The sequence below is a fragment of the Misgurnus anguillicaudatus genome, chromosome 10 (genome assembly GCF_027580225.2).
Source record: "Misgurnus anguillicaudatus chromosome 10, ASM2758022v2, whole genome shotgun sequence".
In the NCBI taxonomy this organism is placed as follows: Eukaryota; Metazoa; Chordata; class Actinopteri; order Cypriniformes; family Cobitidae; genus Misgurnus; species Misgurnus anguillicaudatus.
This window is the reverse complement of record NC_073346.2, coordinates 39501959-39519505: the sequence shown is the minus strand read 5'-3', so window position 1 is coordinate 39519505 and position 17547 is coordinate 39501959. Positions and strand designations below refer to the sequence as shown.

General features: G+C 34.4%; 1 protein-coding gene across 2 annotated transcripts in view; it reads left to right on the top strand.

Annotated features, from left to right (window-relative positions):
- The window catches only part of ago1 (argonaute RISC component 1), a 33444-nt gene that overhangs the window by 1668 nt on the left and 14229 nt on the right, over window positions 1–17547 (top strand). Inside the window, exons 2-11 of one of the 2 annotated variants that reach the window (XM_073872564.1) lie at window positions 3940–4126; window positions 4729–4849; window positions 5421–5602; window positions 5959–6095; window positions 7843–7977; window positions 8439–8492; window positions 10268–10355; window positions 11514–11661; window positions 11740–11859; window positions 15370–15492. In XM_073872564.1, the coding sequence (XP_073728665.1) occupies window positions 3940–4126; window positions 4729–4849; window positions 5421–5602; window positions 5959–6095; window positions 7843–7977; window positions 8439–8492; window positions 10268–10355; window positions 11514–11661; window positions 11740–11859; window positions 15370–15492 (1295 nt within the window). The remainder of the gene's footprint in view (window positions 1–3939; window positions 4127–4728; window positions 4850–5420; window positions 5603–5958; window positions 6096–7842; window positions 7978–8438; window positions 8493–10267; window positions 10356–11513; window positions 11662–11739; window positions 11860–15369; window positions 15493–17547) is intronic. The other variant, XM_073872565.1, reaches the window with a different exon arrangement.

Below are 17547 nucleotides of genomic sequence, written 5' to 3'. Positions count from 1 at the left end.
GAACCCATGACCTTTTGCACTGCAAATGCAATGCTCTACTACTGAGCAGTACGGAGCATGAATTTTTTATGTATTTAAATATTTCTGTTTGGTCATCCGGTCCAGTCCAGTCAGGCAGATACATTTGCTGATATTTGGACATTTTGAAAGTATCAAGTTTGACATTGAATGAAAACTCTTAGATGAATAATAGAAGTGGTTTTGAAGTCTGACACACATATCTTGCTAATTTACTTGTTAATTTATATAAAGAGTGAAAAGTCTAGTTCAAGCCCAACACTAGTTTTCAAACTTTTATTTTGATGTTCCTTTCCTCTGAATTGGGGTGTATTAATGAGCAATAAGAAAGGGGTCACTAGGGCTTTGCACTGGCCAGGTGGCGTCTCTGTGGATTTTGACCCTTCAGTGTATTATAGTTTTGAGCCTTGAGCAGCCGGTCATCTTGGGCCTTTGCACCATACCAAATTGTTGCTTCTGTTTTTCTGATCCATTTATTCCTCTGTTTTCAGTTACTATGGAAAAGAAGCCATTTTCATCCTTTTTATTTCAATATGCATATATTTTCTTTGGGAAGTTGTTTTCGTCCACATCAGACAAATCAGACTAATCAGCTATTGTTGCCTAGATTCTAAAAGTTGACATATTAAAACAGTTTTGAGTCATGACATAAATGAATCATAGAATCAAGAGTTGTGAACATATTCATGGAAACGAATCAAACTTAACAGCTCTAACACTTTTTTTTTTGCGGCTGAAGTGTTAATCAGAGTTGCTATTTAAACATCTCTCCTTATGTTCACGTATTGTCAAGTTACAACACTTGCCTTGTGCCACGCTTCCTACAAGTGTACTCGGCAAATAAAAAGTGCTTTGATTTAATCACAAATATATCAGCCAGTCCTAATGGAGAGCCACTATTGTTACTTTGGATCTGGCTTCATTTTTCAGCCATCTGCTGTTGCTTTGAGAAGACACGTGCATGTGCACTGTCGTAGCAGCGTATGCGCACAGCTACAGAGAGTTTGGTATTGATCAAGACTTGTTGAAGTCTCCTAATATATTTTTCATCAAAACACCATGGGATGAATGTCCTCAGGAACTCAGACCTTAAATCATACCCGAGCTATAAAGTGGCCTTGTAAGAGAAGATTGATGACCTTGTCTTGGTTTAATGTTGAGGTGCATGCTGGCACTATAAGATGAATAAGGCCAAGGTCCTCGCACATTGCCATAGTCCAGATTTCCCAAAACCCCCACGTATCCCCGGGTCTCCTGATCTCCATGACAATATATGTTGCTGTGCTGTTGCTATGGTGAGGCTGGGAATGTTTTGGGCCCCTGTGTTTGTGTGTGCTGATGTGAAGGCGTGGGGGTCTCGCTCCGTCTCTCCCCCTGTTTGAGAAGGAGGGCAGCTGGGGTCTTTGTTATGATGGAGGGAGTGTTCTTCATGGGTTGAGGGGTTAAAAACGTCAACACGCTGGTTCTCAACTGAGTTTTGCTGCTAAATTTTACATCTGGTAGCAAATCTTAATTTTTATATCCCTAAATTGAACACAACCTCAGTGAAGATAATGTCATTTTTTCATGGCTAGCAGCATAACGTTGAAAATGCAAAGTAATTCAAACCGGTTTCCTGAAGACTCTTCCTGTGTGCTATTGGTTGGATTAACGGTTAGTCCCGCCCCAAGCTCATTCATTGGCTGAACTTATGTTATTGTGTGTGGCTAGTCTGGATACTCAACCAAATTCATTTAACTTTATAGAGCCACAATGTTTACACTTTTGGAAGAACTACTTTAACAAAAAGCTTATTATTGTCTTTGCATATTAATCTGAAATAGGAAAACGTATCTTAACACTTAAAGTTTTTTTTAACTACATCAATCCAGTTCGCCATTGAACTATGAGAAGTTAATTTTTTGTGGTTGATTTAGCTGATTTCTTACTTTTAGAGCCCATAAAGGGCTAGGTATACTTTTTTCTGCAGCTTTCAAAGTATACTCACATGGGCTTCACCGCATCTATGTGTGGATGGCCATGTTCGACACGTTTGCAATACAAATGATTTCTTATTCAAATTATTACTCTACCAGGCCGTCAGGCACTGATTCACAACATTTACAGTACATTAAAAATTTAGTATAGATGAAGAAAAGTAGCGGATCCACCATTGCAAATAAAGTTTAGAACAAATAACAGGAAAATAAAGAACAGGAATCAAACATTACGGTTCTTGGAAGAAGTAAAAATAAAAGAAGAAAAAATAACGATGGTGTGTGTGCAAACGCTGTCTTTTGCCTTTGTGTTATTGTTTGTAGAGGAGTGTCCTGTCTCAATATTTTCACATGCATGCTCTGTTGTATGCGATCTGTCTGCGCGGTCTAAAATTTTGTGCAGCACGCAGACGATGCATACAGATGACCACGGACCCTCCTGATGACGAAAATGACGTCATGCGGATGCCCTAGTATACCTTTGGCTTAACATGCACTCCCTTTTAAACTGATTTTTTTAGTGTAGGTGACATCTCTCCAGTAGTCACTGGTAGTTTATCATTTTACACCCTGATTGATATACAGATATAATGTTTGTAGTGTATTTGTATGGCCAGTGGGTTAAATCTTGTATAATGTTAACTATGGTGGAGTCTAAAGCCGAAGGTATACTAGTGACGTATGCGTATGCGCGCCATCTGCATGACGTCATTTTCGTCATCCACGGTCGTCCACACGGACCGTTCGCCTGCGGCCCAAAATTTAAGACGGTGCGCGTACAACAGCGCATCCATACACACCAAACGTAAAACATTGCGTTCCCCGCTCTAGATTACTTGGGGAATTTAACTTTGTGTCGTGAATTTTTCACTTGAGTTGAATATTTTCAACTTGCGCAAAGACACGTTTGTGGCAAATAGCGCAAACTGGGTAGTGCGAAAACATGTGCTATTTGCCTCAAACACGTCTTCGCACAAGTTGAAAATATGCAACTCAAGCCAAATTCGGGTCTATGCTTTGACTGTGTATGTAATCTACTCGCACAAATCGTTGAATTCGCATTTGGTGTGTACACCCCATGAGACTGCAAGTGAAAATGCTGCTAAACTGCATTGTTTACTTTTTTAATTAGTTTTATATTCAATGCATAACTATTTTATTGAACCACTATGAAAAAGTTATGTTTTATTAGTTTCATTCGAAGTGTAGTTTTGAGTATCTGTCTTGGATGCCATAATAATGGCATACATTTGAGTTGGCATGGGCTCATGCAGAACCTGTTGATCCAGCAGGATTTGACTCATCATGTGCGTGTGAATACAAATCTTTTTTCATATTTGTTGCAAAAAATCTTAAAAATATGATGAACTCTTGCCAAAATGTTAAATAAATGTTTATCTTGAATTGAATGTAATGTGCTGATGATGTTATTTAAATGTAGTTTTATTTACTTGTGCATTTTTTCTTAGTGTTCACATTAACTGTAATACATAAACTCTTGAGTTGAGCTGCAAAGATGAATCAATAATATTTATAAAAATGCAAATTGAACAAAAAAGTATCTGTTGATTTAGTTTTCTCAGTGGTATTATATTGTAATGTTTATATTTATTTGTCTTACTGTGCATAGTGCAGTCAGTGTTCAATCAATTAATCTCTAATTTAAATGGATGTTTTTTGGTTGTTGTGAAACATTCTGTACTCTCTCGTCACCTTCCCTCTGTTCTCTCTTTGGTTTTTCCTCTCATGGCCTTTCCACCCCCTTTCCCGTTTTGGTCACCATCATCTTTGTTCCTTTTCCTCTTTTGTCTCATGTCCATACACACTGCTGTCACCATATCTCAACACACATAATCTCACCAACCCTCCCCCTGAACTCCCTCCCTTTCCCTTTAACTTTCCCCTGATCATCAATGTCTCTGTCTGCTTTGTGCCCTGTCCGCAGTGCCCATGGGGCCGTACCCCCCACCCCTGCAGCAGGTGTTCCAGGCTCCCCGCAGGCCGGGCATGGGCACCGTTGGCAAGCCCATCAAACTGCTTGCCAACTACTTTGAGGTGGAGATTCCAAAAATGGATGTTTACCACTATGAAGTGGACATCAAACCTGATAAGTGTCCTCGGCGGGTCAACAGGTAACAGCCCCCATTAGAGTTCTAATGCCCTGATCCGATAGTGGGAAAGATTGCTTTTATTTAGCGATACTGATTTTAGGGCAACAATTTTTGCTTTTCTGTCAATGTGTTTTTGCATACCACTGCGCACCCTGTTCACACAGACATCATACGTCATCAGCGCATTCACGTCTGTTGTATATAAAACGAATTACATTGGAAATAATTTTTTCCCATCGTTTCTTATCATGCTCATGTACTCTTTAGAGTTTGTTTTTCTAACAAGTTTTGGTTTTAGTTAGTTTATGCCAAATGCTTAAATGAAATGTAAAAGATGCTTAAACGCAAAGTGGCGTACTGTGCATTACAACGTATACAATTTTCCCCGGGTTTGAACCCAACGCAGTCTGAGCTATACCAGGACCATATGCATAAGTGCAAATGTAACCAAATGTTATAAATGTAAAAAATAAAACCATAATTACCACATAATTGAAATGAACTTATAATAGCTTGCACATTATTTATAAAAAATACTGTGGTGTTCCAAACTGTTTTTATTTGATTTGCATAAACATCAAAGTTTCAGTGTCCTAACATGCTCTTCATTTTAACCATCACAGGGAGGTTGTGGAGTACATGGTCCAACATTTCAAACCGCAGCTTTTTGGAGACCGAAAGCCGGTGTACGATGGAAAGAAGAACATCTACACTGTCCTGGCTTTACCTATAGGCAGTGAAAAGGTTTGTAGTGAGTGCTCAAAATGTTTACAGAGGTCTCCATTTGACACATTTCATGTTTTAGTAATAGTAGATGCATGTAAATATTAGGGCTGCAACTAACGATTATTTTCATAATCGATTAATCGGTCGATTATTTTGCAATTAATCGACTAATCAAATAAAAACCTAAATATTTACTCAATTCGAATTTCCACTTATAGCTAAATAAGGCACTAAATTAGGGTATTCACTTGTAGAGGTGTACTTTTAAAATTGCAAAAAGCCACACACTACTAGATATATAATCGTTTGAAGACTTCAATAAAAACGTTTTTGCAGCTTTTAAATAGTAAAACCTGGCGCCTGACTTTAACTATAAATGCACAGCTGGCGCTGTATGAAGCGGACCGAATGTGTTTCTGCACTGTCTGATGGTGGTGCTGGAGTGACGTGACAACAAATTTCATAATCGATTATTATCGATTTGTCGTTTCAGTCCTAGTAAATATCACTGCGCATAAATTGAAATGATAGTAAAAAATAGCAGAAAGTCAAAGACTAGAGTCTCATTTCAGACTGTTTGATGTTGCAGGTTGATTTTGAGGTGACCATCCCTGGCGAGGGGAAGGACCGCATCTTCAAAGTGTCCATCCGGTGGTTGGCAAAGGTGTCATGGAGGCTTCTGCAGGAGACGCTGGTCAGTGGACGTCTTCAGGTCCCTCTCGAATCTGTCCAAGCCCTTGACGTTGCGATGAGACATCTGGCCTCCATGAGGTACAGTAACCATTGACTTATAAGACACACAAACCTCCTCCAGACATCTTTGGGAACCTTGTTTAAAAAAACAGTATTTTGTAAAAACAGTGATATTGCATACATACATTTCAGTAAATGCACAAATGTACATTCAAAAACAATAAGATGAGAGACTGCTGTTATTAATAAAGCAACTGATGTATTTTTCTTTCCAGAAGCAGTACAGTTCCTCCTGTTTATTGTTCTCACTGTTGCAATTTGTTAGCTAAGCACTAGTTTACTCGTGAACCTGAACCTTTTGAAAGTTAACAGTCAGTGTAACAAAACTTTAACTGTTTATTCAGATCTGAACTGTTGTTTCCGTAAATCATGAGGTACACTCCAGTCGGCCGTTCTTTCTTTTCACCTCCTGAGGGTTACTATCATCCTCTGGGTGGCGGCAGAGAGGTGTGGTTTGGTTTTCATCAGTCGGTCCGGCCAGCCATGTGGAAGATGATGCTTAACATTGACGGTATGATCTCATCCTTTTGTCTTCGAAGGAATAATTTACTCCAAAATTTAGTCATCATTTACTCACCCCATGTTGTTCCTGTTCACAGTAATAAAAACCAGTGGTGCCAGGCGTGACTGAATTTTTACAAGGCATGCTAATTATTAGCATGCATTATTTTTTGATTAACTGTTTTTTTAAGGAATGTTCCCGTAATGAACTCACCTCCATGTCATCCAAGATGTTTATGTCTTTATTTGTTCAGAAGAATTTAAGGAATGTTTTTTTTTGCGAGGAAAACAATTCAGCCCTAAATAAGGATGCATAACGATTAATCGCAATTAATATAAGTATATAAATATACAAATATATATACACATGTAAACATTTCTTAAATATATACATGCATGTGTGTGCATTTATCTAATACAAAGTTATTATACACAGTTCATACACATATATGATGTAAACAAAAACTTTAATTCTGCTATAGATTAATCACGATTAATTGTTATGCATCCCTAGCCCTAAATGATCCCAACTGACACATAAGGGTCTTATCTAGCGAAATGATCATATTTTCGCGATAAAAGTACTTTTTAAACACAACTTCTCATCTTGCACTAGCCGTGTGATGTGCTAGCGTGATCTTGCGTATTACATAACCACGTTGAAATGTCACTCTTGATGTATGCGAAACTACCGCTCCAGTGTTTATAAGTTTGGAGAAATAGGAGTGTTCAGACATTGTTGTATGTGTAATGATATTAATTAATGTCTTTGTGTCAGTTTGTTGTTCAAAATGGTGAGCAAGTGTGCGTTTCACATATGTAACGCATGACCTTTCCATGTTATTATGTAATACTTAATCAAGCCGGCCCGTCACACAGCTAGTGCAAGACGAGAAGTTGTAGTTTAAAAGTGCATATTTAGTCTTTTTTTGTGTGAAAATGACGATAGTTTCTCCAAATAAGACCCTTATGCCTCAATTGGGATTAGGGATGCATAACGATTAATCGCGATTAATCTATAGCAGAGTAAAGGTTTTTGTTTACTTCATATATGTGTGTGAACTGTGTATAATAACTTTGCACACACATAAATATATAAATATATATAAATATTTATATATAAAAAATATATATTTATATATATATATATATATATATATATATATATATATATATTTATATATCTATATATATTTATATATCTATATATATTTATATATATATATATATATATATCTATATATCTATATCTATATCTATATCTATATATATATATATATATATATATATATATATATATATATATATTTACAGTATACATACACACAATTATTATACACAGAGCCCCTAAGGTGACATTGAAGTTAAAAAATCAAAAGTTTAGTTTCATGTGCTCGCTTGAAACTTTCCCGTGCTCGCGCGAAACTATTTTATATTTTTCTCCATGTCCCCTTAGGGGCTCCTTACATATATGATGTAAAGTAAAACTTTTATTCTGGTATAGATTAATCGCGATTAACGTTTTGCATCCCTAGTTGGGATTGTTTAAAGCCCTTTGAAGCTGCATTGAAATGTAAACGGAGGTCCACTTAAGTCCACTATATGGAGAAAAATTTTCCTCAAAGAACTTAATTTCTTCTTGACTAAACAAAAAAGACATAAACATCTTGGATGACATGGGGTTGAGTAAATTATCGGGATCCTTTAAGCTTTTGTACACTGTCAGATTTAATGCTATTTAATCATTTGGTTTCCAGTATCTGCAACGGCGTTTTATAAAGCCCAGCCTGTCATTGAGTTCATGTGTGAGGTTCTTGACATCCGCAACATCGATGAGCAGCCCAAAACACTTACAGACTCACAGCGAGTCCGTTTCACTAAAGAGATTAAAGGTGGGTTTCTCTTCTTCTCTCTTCTTATTTCATTTCCTTCTCACATCTCCTTTTGTTTCACTTGATTCGCTTGCATCAAATAGTAACACTGTAGAAATCCCATCAGTAATTCAAACACTTGATCAGGTGATCTCATTGGATGAGCTCAACTTCCAGTCAGGATTTGTCATGTCATTTTTGATCAGATGAGTCATTCTTCATATCATGCTTGTTTACAGACAATGGGTCTTATTTACTAATTATTGCGTATGTTTTTCGTATTTATATGCACATATAAATATGTCTGCATAGGTACGCAAACCAGCTCCATATAAGGGCTTTCCGCAACGCAGCTCTTTAACTTAAACATTTTAGATACTTGTGTAATCATCGAGCAAAATGGCTAATAAAAAAGAAATAAAGCCATTATCATATTCATTATTGGTAAAATTCTGTTTTGCTTTGCTTTTTCAATTTGGGAGGTTTTGCTGTTGGTGGAGGAAGCCAGATGAGTGGTGTGTCCACCGGACTAACAGGTATTGGTAAAAAAGAAGTAGGCTATATGAGATGCGATTATGAAGACTTATAATATGACTTCATCAGAGATGTGCATCTGTATCTAAAATAAAACAGACAGGAGGCCTGGATCGAGTGATTGACTTCTCATTACATTTACATTACGTTTGCATTTAGGCATTAAGCAGATTCAAAGAGATAAAAAAAGTGATAAAGCAAAGGGTGAAGATTGTCATTACAAAATGTTTTGTACAGAAAAAAGATGTAGTAATAAAATAATGTATAATATGTATGTATACACTGCAAAAAAAGACTTGCTTAGTATTTTAGTCTTGTTTTCAGTAGAAATATCTAAAACTTCTTAAATCAAGATGCATTTGAGCAAAATGACCTAAGAAATAAGTGAATTTGTGCTTAAAACAAGCAAATAAATAAATCCAATGGGCTGAAAAAAAATCTTGAAATACATTTACCTTTTACACTTAATTCTAGAAATATTTTCTCACCCCATTGGCATATTTTTGCTTGTTTTAAGCACACATTCACTTGTCTAAAAACTAAACTTATTTTCTTAGTTGATTTTGCTCATCAAGAAAGTACATCTTAATTGAAGAATTTTTAGGTATTTCTACTGAAAACAAGACAAAATACTATGTAAGAAATATATATATATATTAAATAAAATTATTTATTGAATCAGTAATTGTTCATAAAAACGTCCGTAGGCAGATTTCACACACAGATTTGTGCGTACGCATAGTGAATAAGACCCATTGCTTAATAGAGACTGAAGAAAGATGCATCATTTTTTACTGTTGTTTTGTAAAGCAAAATATTAAATTTTTACCTGTATTCATGCACTTCATAAAAAAAACATTATTTCATCCGACCCTGACTGATGTTATATCATTAGAGAGGATGTGCATTATCAGTAACTCAACCTAAGCTGCAAGGCATTTCATTGTAGTTTCACACTCCTACTGTGAGCGTCATCGACATCATTTACTCATTCACTCCATTCATTTATGTATCCATTTCTTTAAAAAAAGTTCTGAGTCTGCTTTCAGTCCATTTAACCTGCTGGTTTCAAACCAGATACCAGTAACATCAGAAGTGAGGGATAATATCCTGACCGAGTGGGACATGTCCACAGTTGAAACGCCTTGTATTGTGTAACTTTCAGAAGGATCTGATCTACATAACTATATTATCAGTGGTGTATAAAGACTTTACATAATGAACTATATTGTTTTTATTATACAATGAGCCGTTTTATCTAAATACACTGCGGGTCTCCTTACATAAAAGTCACTGTCATGTTTCTACAGTTGCCCTAAATGGGTTCTATAAAGATTTGTTTTGTCAATACGTTATCTTAGATGATGTGTTTGTCCTGTGGTGACTACCGTAGCTTCTCTGTGCGTTTTGAAAGGGAACGGTCAGCTGTGCACTGAGACGTTTGTTGCAATACCCGATCTCACCACTAGATGCCACTAAAATCTACAAAGTGGACTTTTAAATATTTTGCATTTAACATCGTAAAAATCTTGACGCTTGAAGTTCTCAAATTTTCATGAATTTTTATTAGAATATTATGTGTGAAAGCTTTATGTACACATAAATAAGTTATATAAGGTGTTTCAACTGTACACATGTCCCACATGTACTCTGTCTACCGTTTTAATTGAATTATGCACAGACTCCCTTATTCTTTGACCTGTAGCTTATTTATTGTAAAGCTGTTTAACAACCTGTTATATTTGTGTTTGCTTGTGTTTTTTGGTGGACACTAAAGGCCTGAAGGTTGAAGTTACACACTGTGGTCAGATGAAGAGAAAGTACCGCGTCTGCAACGTCACCCGTCGCCCTGCTAGTCACCAAACGTGAGTGTTAAGATTATCTGCGAGGTCTTCTTAAAGGATATTTTGAATCTTAAATTAACAATCCAGGTTTATCTTTACAAGATGTAATATCTAAATCTAAAATATTTTTTTCTAAAATTATTAAATAAAATTTACTATAATAGTTGCTTCTGTATATTATGAGTGCACTGCAAAAAATTATTTTCAAGAAAAAAAATTCTTGCAAAATATCTGCGAATGGGGTAAGCAAATTTCTCTTGAATTTTTCTTGAATTAAGTGTTTAAGAAAAATTTTCAAGATTTTTTTGGTTACACCATTAGCAGATTTTTTTGCTTGTTTTATGCACAAAATCACTTAAATTTTGTATTTTCGGTCTAAAATCTAGACTTATTTTCTTGTGTCGTTTTACTCATCAAGAAAATAATTTGTAGATATTTTTACTGAAAACAAAACAAAAATTCTAAGACATTTTTTTCTTGAAAATATTTTTTACAGTGTGGGATGTGTTTTGTTTTCAGTAGAAATATCAAAAAATTCTTAAATCAAGATGTATTTTTTGATGAGCAAAATGACATAAAATAAGTCTAGTTTTTATACAAAAATATCAAATGTAAGTGAATATGTGCTTTAAACAAGCAAAATTATCTGCCACTTAAAAAAGTGTTTAAGAAAAATTAAAAACTTATTTTTAGATTTTTTTCTCACCCCATTGGCAGATTATTTTGCTTGTTTTAAGCACAAATTCACTTAAATTTGATATTTTTGGTCTAAAAACTAGACTTATTTTATTAGGTCATTTTGCTCATCAAGAAAATGCATCTTGATTTAAGAATTTTTAGATATTTCTACTGAAATAAAACAAAAGTACTAAGCAAGAAAGTCATTTTTTGCAGTGTACATCCCACTCATAATCTTAATACAGAAGCAACTATTATAGGAAATTGTATTTAATAATTTTCAAAAAAAAATTTTTTTTTTAAATTTTAGAAGATTTTTGCAGTGTAGTTTTGAAGCACATCTGTAAATGGTGATAATCAAAGTTTGAAATTATTAATTAAAAAGTATATGATAACCCATGTTTAAGCATTGTATTAAAGGCCTATAGAGTAGTTTATGGATCACAGACAGTTTTAAAACATGAAATGAATACATTTTTACTCTGTAAATCTTCTCACCAGATTTCCCCTGCAGCTTGAGAGCGGACAGACGGTCGAATGTACAGTAGCTCAATACTTTAAACAGAAATACAACCTGCAGCTCAAATACCCCCATCTGCCCTGCCTACAGGTGGGCCAGGAGCAGAAACACACCTACCTGCCCCTGGAGGTGAGTTGTGTCATCGGCACTTTAACAATAAATGGATGATATTCTCGACTCTTACAGCGGCGCTGATGTTTTCCGCAGGTTTGCAATATTGTAGCGGGGCAGCGTTGTATCAAGAAACTGACAGATAATCAAACATCCACAATGATCAAAGCCACGGCACGCTCGGCCCCGGACAGACAGGAAGAGATCAGCAGACTGGTAAGTGTTGCGTGCAGGAAATTCATGCTTTATAAAAGGTTTCCATACAATTAGCAGTTTCTAGTGGTGTTGTCATGGTTACCTTTTCCTTATGTATTATAGGGCTCGGAAATACAGCTAAAAGCTAGGGATGTATAACGATTAATCGCGATTAATCTATAGCAGAATTTATAAATTATACATAAATATACAAATGTATATACACATGTAAACATTTCTTAAATATATACATGCATGTGTGTGCTTTTATCTATACAAAGTTATTACACACACACACACACACACACACACACACACACACACACACACACACACACACACACACACACACACACACACACACACACACACACACACACACACATATATAATGTAAACAAAAACTTTTATTCTGCTATAGATTAATTGCGATTAATCGTTATGCATCCCTAAAACACTTTGATGCTGATCCCCCCTAATATACGTCTTGTTTGACAAAACAAGAGTTTTAAGTAAATATTCCTTTTTAAAAAATACACATGTGGGTAATTCCATGCAAATGTCAACTTTATTATAAAAAGTAAAGTTTCTACCTGAAGTTTTTACCCATACCGAGATGTCAATCTTTGGTTTAAATATCAATGCAAAGTCTCTGTTAAAGTTCAAAACATTGTTTTTTCATTATTTTTCATAGTTAAGTAATTGCAAAATCCATAACGGAAAAATGTCACGTCCATAATGTCGTTTCTTCCGCTTAAAAAATGCAAACACAAAACGAATCAAATAAATATTTTTTGTTCTTTAGAGAGCCATCCCTTCTCTATTTGTTGAATATTATTGTTTGTGGTTTGTGGTAATTCACAGAAACTCTTCAAAGTATGTTGTCTCCCAAAAACATATGTCCTTTTTTTGTCACATCCATGATGCATATTTCCCTCATCTAAAACAGAAAACACGAGTATATAGACTGATATATTTCTGATGTCTGGACTCTGTCATCAGGTTTAGGAAAATATAAACACGTTCAATATATTGTGGATGGGCGGCCTCATCTTGTTACGATTATTATGCATATTGTCACTGTCGGATTGAAACCATGTGTCTTTAAAACTACAACTGCATTGTGTGCACTATTTAAAATGAAAAAAAAAAACCCAGTGTTTTATAAATTCTTTAACACATAAACACATACAGAACAGAATAAGTGATGCTTTAACGAAGATGCCTTTGAATTTACTTTGACAACAACTTTAAACAAAGTGAACATCGTGCCTCTGGATTTCCCTTAAGTCCACTTTAACATCATATTTACACTCCGCAAAATGACTAAAAACATACACATTTACAATCATCTATTATTTTCTAATAGGCAGCTGCTCAGGGTGGCATTTTGTGGGTGTTGGCACAGGGCACCCAAGAAAAGAAACTAAATACTGTACTGCCGTGACATGACGAGAGCGTGCAGATAAGATGGCAGTGATTTGTAAATGTATGAAATGTTTGCAAAGAGTACCAAATTGAACAAACAGTATAAATGCTAAATTAGACTTCATCAACATGTAACGATATTAATGGTATTGCAAAATCCATATGATGGAGCAACACACTACCAGTAATCACTTTCATACTGGTATATCACCCACCCCTACTGCAAATCTCACATCCATAACGCTGAAATTGCTCATATGCTGTCCATTATCACCGACATCATATCTCAGTTTGTAACAACAAACAAATGAACAGCTGCATCTCCAGTGAACATTAACAGGTTGCTTGTAATAATTATAGATTATCGTGGATTTATTTACTCTCGTGTGATATTTGGCTCTTCTCCATCACTACACTCGTTCTTAATAATGATTGAAGATGACATCACGAGAGGTTCATGAAATCAGATTAGCGTTATTAGTCTCCAGCTGATGTGATGAATCATCTTGAGCTTATAGCAGTCAGGAGCTGTCGAGACCGAACCATGAGTCAGTGAACTTCTGATTCATTTGTTCAGTTCTGAGTTTATATCTGAAGTTGCTCACAGAACAAGACAAAACCGAAACATCAGGATATTAATTGAAGTTTATGTTTAGATAGACAAATGCAGCTAACTAAATAATCTTTATCCAGCTTGCCGGTCATCTTTGTCTGATTTAAAATCAGTGTAAACCGGAAGGAGAGTCACAAAGGGGCTGTGCGGGGGGCCAACCGTGTGCGAGTGCGTAATTTTTGGATCCGGTTTGAGCTTTGGATGCATAAAAAAATTTCGTGCTGTTTATAACCTAAATATTTAAAAAATATTAAAAAAGGAAACATGAAATGCAATTTAAGTCATAAGGAGAAGACTAATGTGATATGTTCCGATTGCATGCATATGTTTACTTGAAATGTAACAATTTATGAAAGTTAAACCGTTATAAACAAATAAATAAGTTTAGAGCCCTGCATTACAGCTATACAAAAATAAGTGTGTTGATTAATTATTAACACGTGTGCTTTTTTATTTAAAATATAAAAAAAGAAAGTGTAAAGTTATTCAAAAGCAAAATACTGGATACAAGATGCGTGCATCTTTTTTATTTTTTAAATGTTTTTTAATATATGACCTATAACAAAAAGTAACAAAAACAAGTTAGCATATAACATTATATATAATAGGTAAGTAAAAAAATATTTAAGAAGTAAAAATAAGGGTGGAAGTTGGGCCGTATATTATTACAATTTTTCAAATCTGGCCCCTTTGAAAAAGAGTAGTTAACTCATTCCCCGCCTGCCTTTTTTTTGAAAAGTTTAACAAAATGCCTTCCAAAAAAATTTTATTCTAAAAATATATCAACAGACCCTCTGCTTTCAAACAAACAATAAACAAATAAAACGGAAAAAAACATTTCATCCTCTCTATATTTTTTTCTTCTTATAAACTCTTAAATATGGGTATTTTTTATTTAAAAATACATATTTTTGTGTAATAATTGCATTTTTGTGAAGTAATTTTCTTAGAGATCAGATTCAGAATGATTATCAAAACATAAAGAGGGTTTAAAATTGATAAATACATTTTTTGCATTTTTTTTAAAAAGGGTAAGTGCGCCATGTAGTGGATAACCGCGGTATTATAGATTAACATTAAAATTCATTATGCAAATGTTTTTCTGCTTTATGCCCAGCTGCACTGATTAATCCAGGTGTGCCTGACCTCAGTAGTCACAACAACAATAATCAGACACACCTGGATTAATCAGTTTGTGCAATAATGGCAGTTCAGGAAGTATTGCAGCTGGGCATAAAGCCTATTGACGAGATAACTCACTAATGGCGGGGAAAGAGTTAAAGACCCCTGATTTATTGTGTCATTCACCACCCTGCTTTCAAAATGTAATAATTTGCTTTGTCTAAGAAACAAATCTGGGTTTTTATATTCCAGGTAATTATTAAAGGATAAAATCCTATTTTATAGACACTTAATGAATGTAAAACAAGCTGTGATGTCATGTTGACCTTAAGGTATTAATCTTCTAATTTTATTTGTTATTTACACAGATGAAGAATGCTAATTTCAATCTGGACCCATACATTCAAGAGTTTGGGATTAAGGTGAAGGACGACATGGCCGAGGTGACGGGGCGAGTCCTTCCTGCTCCGATTCTACAGTACGGTGGACGGGTAAGACTCGCAGCATACAGAGACTAAACTGCTCGTCTCTTCCACGTTACACAAACACAATCATGCGGTCCACATGCACCTGCTCTCTGTCACAGCTCGACTGAGATCGAGCGACGTCTCGTAAATGCAGTGAGGAGAGAGTTATTTTTACAACCGTACAGGTGTGATGCAGGACAGCGCAACCAAACTGAATTGCTCCTAAAATCAGCAAAACTGTCATCTTTACTGATGATGAACATTCAATTCTGTGTTTGACAGTCCAGAGTCAGACACTTTATTTTCCCCTTGTGTCGAAAATAAACTGATTTAATTTCCATTCATATTTATTTTGCATTTTGAGTCAAGCATGAATTTTATTTGGTACGTTAATGCTTGTAAAATTCTCTTCTATTTCCTACTTATTTAAATCATATTTTTTCAATGCTAACATTCTTAGCAGAATTAGATAATAAATAACTTTATAGCAATTGATTTTAGAACTGGGACAATAGACATTGGGTCTCATTCACCAGTAATTGAGTAAGTTTATCGTATTTATACGCACACTTGAACTTCTCACAAAAACTTTCCGCCTAATTCACAACACATGTGTACACGCATGAGTTTGTTTTTATAGTTGTTCTTGCGTTAGTGAATTTGAAGCATTCTACATGAGTACCCCCGTGCATGAGGTTGGTAATTTGCATAAAACACGCCCAAACCACCTCCATATAAGGGCTTATAAGGGCTCAAAAATAAATCCATGATGATATTTATTATTAGTAAAGTTCAGTTTTGCTTTGCATTTTTTATTTGGGAGATTTTGCTGTCACTGGAGGAAGCCAGTGCTGTCCACCGACTGGAATAAGTATTTGATGCTTTAACAAATATGACATTTAATTTATATGAAGTGATTGACTTTTAGACTTCTCATTACATTTACATGACGTTTACATTAGGCATTTAGCAGACTCTTTCATATAGACATTTAAAAAGTTAGGAAGGAAAGCGTGAAGATTTGTCATTACATGCATTTTCTTTATACACTGCAAAAAAAGATTTTCAAGAAAAGAAATTCTTAGTATTTTTGTCTTGTTTTCAGTAAAAATATCTAAATATTCTTAAATTAAGATGCTTTTTCTCGATGAGCAAAACGACCCAAAAATATCAAATTTAAGTGATTTTGTGCATAAAACAAGCAAGAAAATCTGCCAATGGGGTAAGCAAAAAAATGTTGAACATTTTTCTTAAACACTAAATTCAAGAAAAAATTTGCTCACCCCATTGGCAGATTTTTTGCTTGTTTTATGCACAAAATCACTTAAATTTTATATTTTGGGTCTAAAAACTAGACTTATTTTCCTGCATTTTGCTTATCAAGAAAAAGCATCTTAATTTAAGAATTTTAAGATATTTTTTACTAAAAACAAGACAAAAATCTTAAGAAAATTTTTTCTTGAAAATCATTTTTTGCAGCGTATGTGTAGAAAAAATAAGTAGGCAATAATAAGGTATAGTATAATGTGTATATAATAATAATAATAATAATAATAATAATAATAATAATAATAATAATAATAATAATAATAATAATAATAATAATATAGGTCATGTATAATATATAATACAGAAAATATTATATCATCAAACATTATCATGTAAATTGTATATATCAACATTATAATAATAGCCTAGTATTTGATTATAGTGTACATGATTATTGCATATGAGTGGTTTTAGGTTTTCTTGAATTTTTTGCATAGATTTAGAAGAAATTTTGATACGAAAGTTTTTGTTGAATCACGCTTTGTCCATGAAAACATCCATACACACATCTCACGCACAAATTTGTGCGTAGGCATGCTCAATGAATGATACTGAATGTTTTTTATATTTTTAAAATCAACCATAAATGCAAAAAACACTCAAATTTTTCATACATTTTTATACAATATATATATAAAAATTGGCCTACACAATATTTTCAGTATTTTATGTAGTAAAAAATGACAAGTTAACATTATAGATATTTATTTATTTAAGTTTGTTTATAAACTTTTGTTTACGAAAATGTGA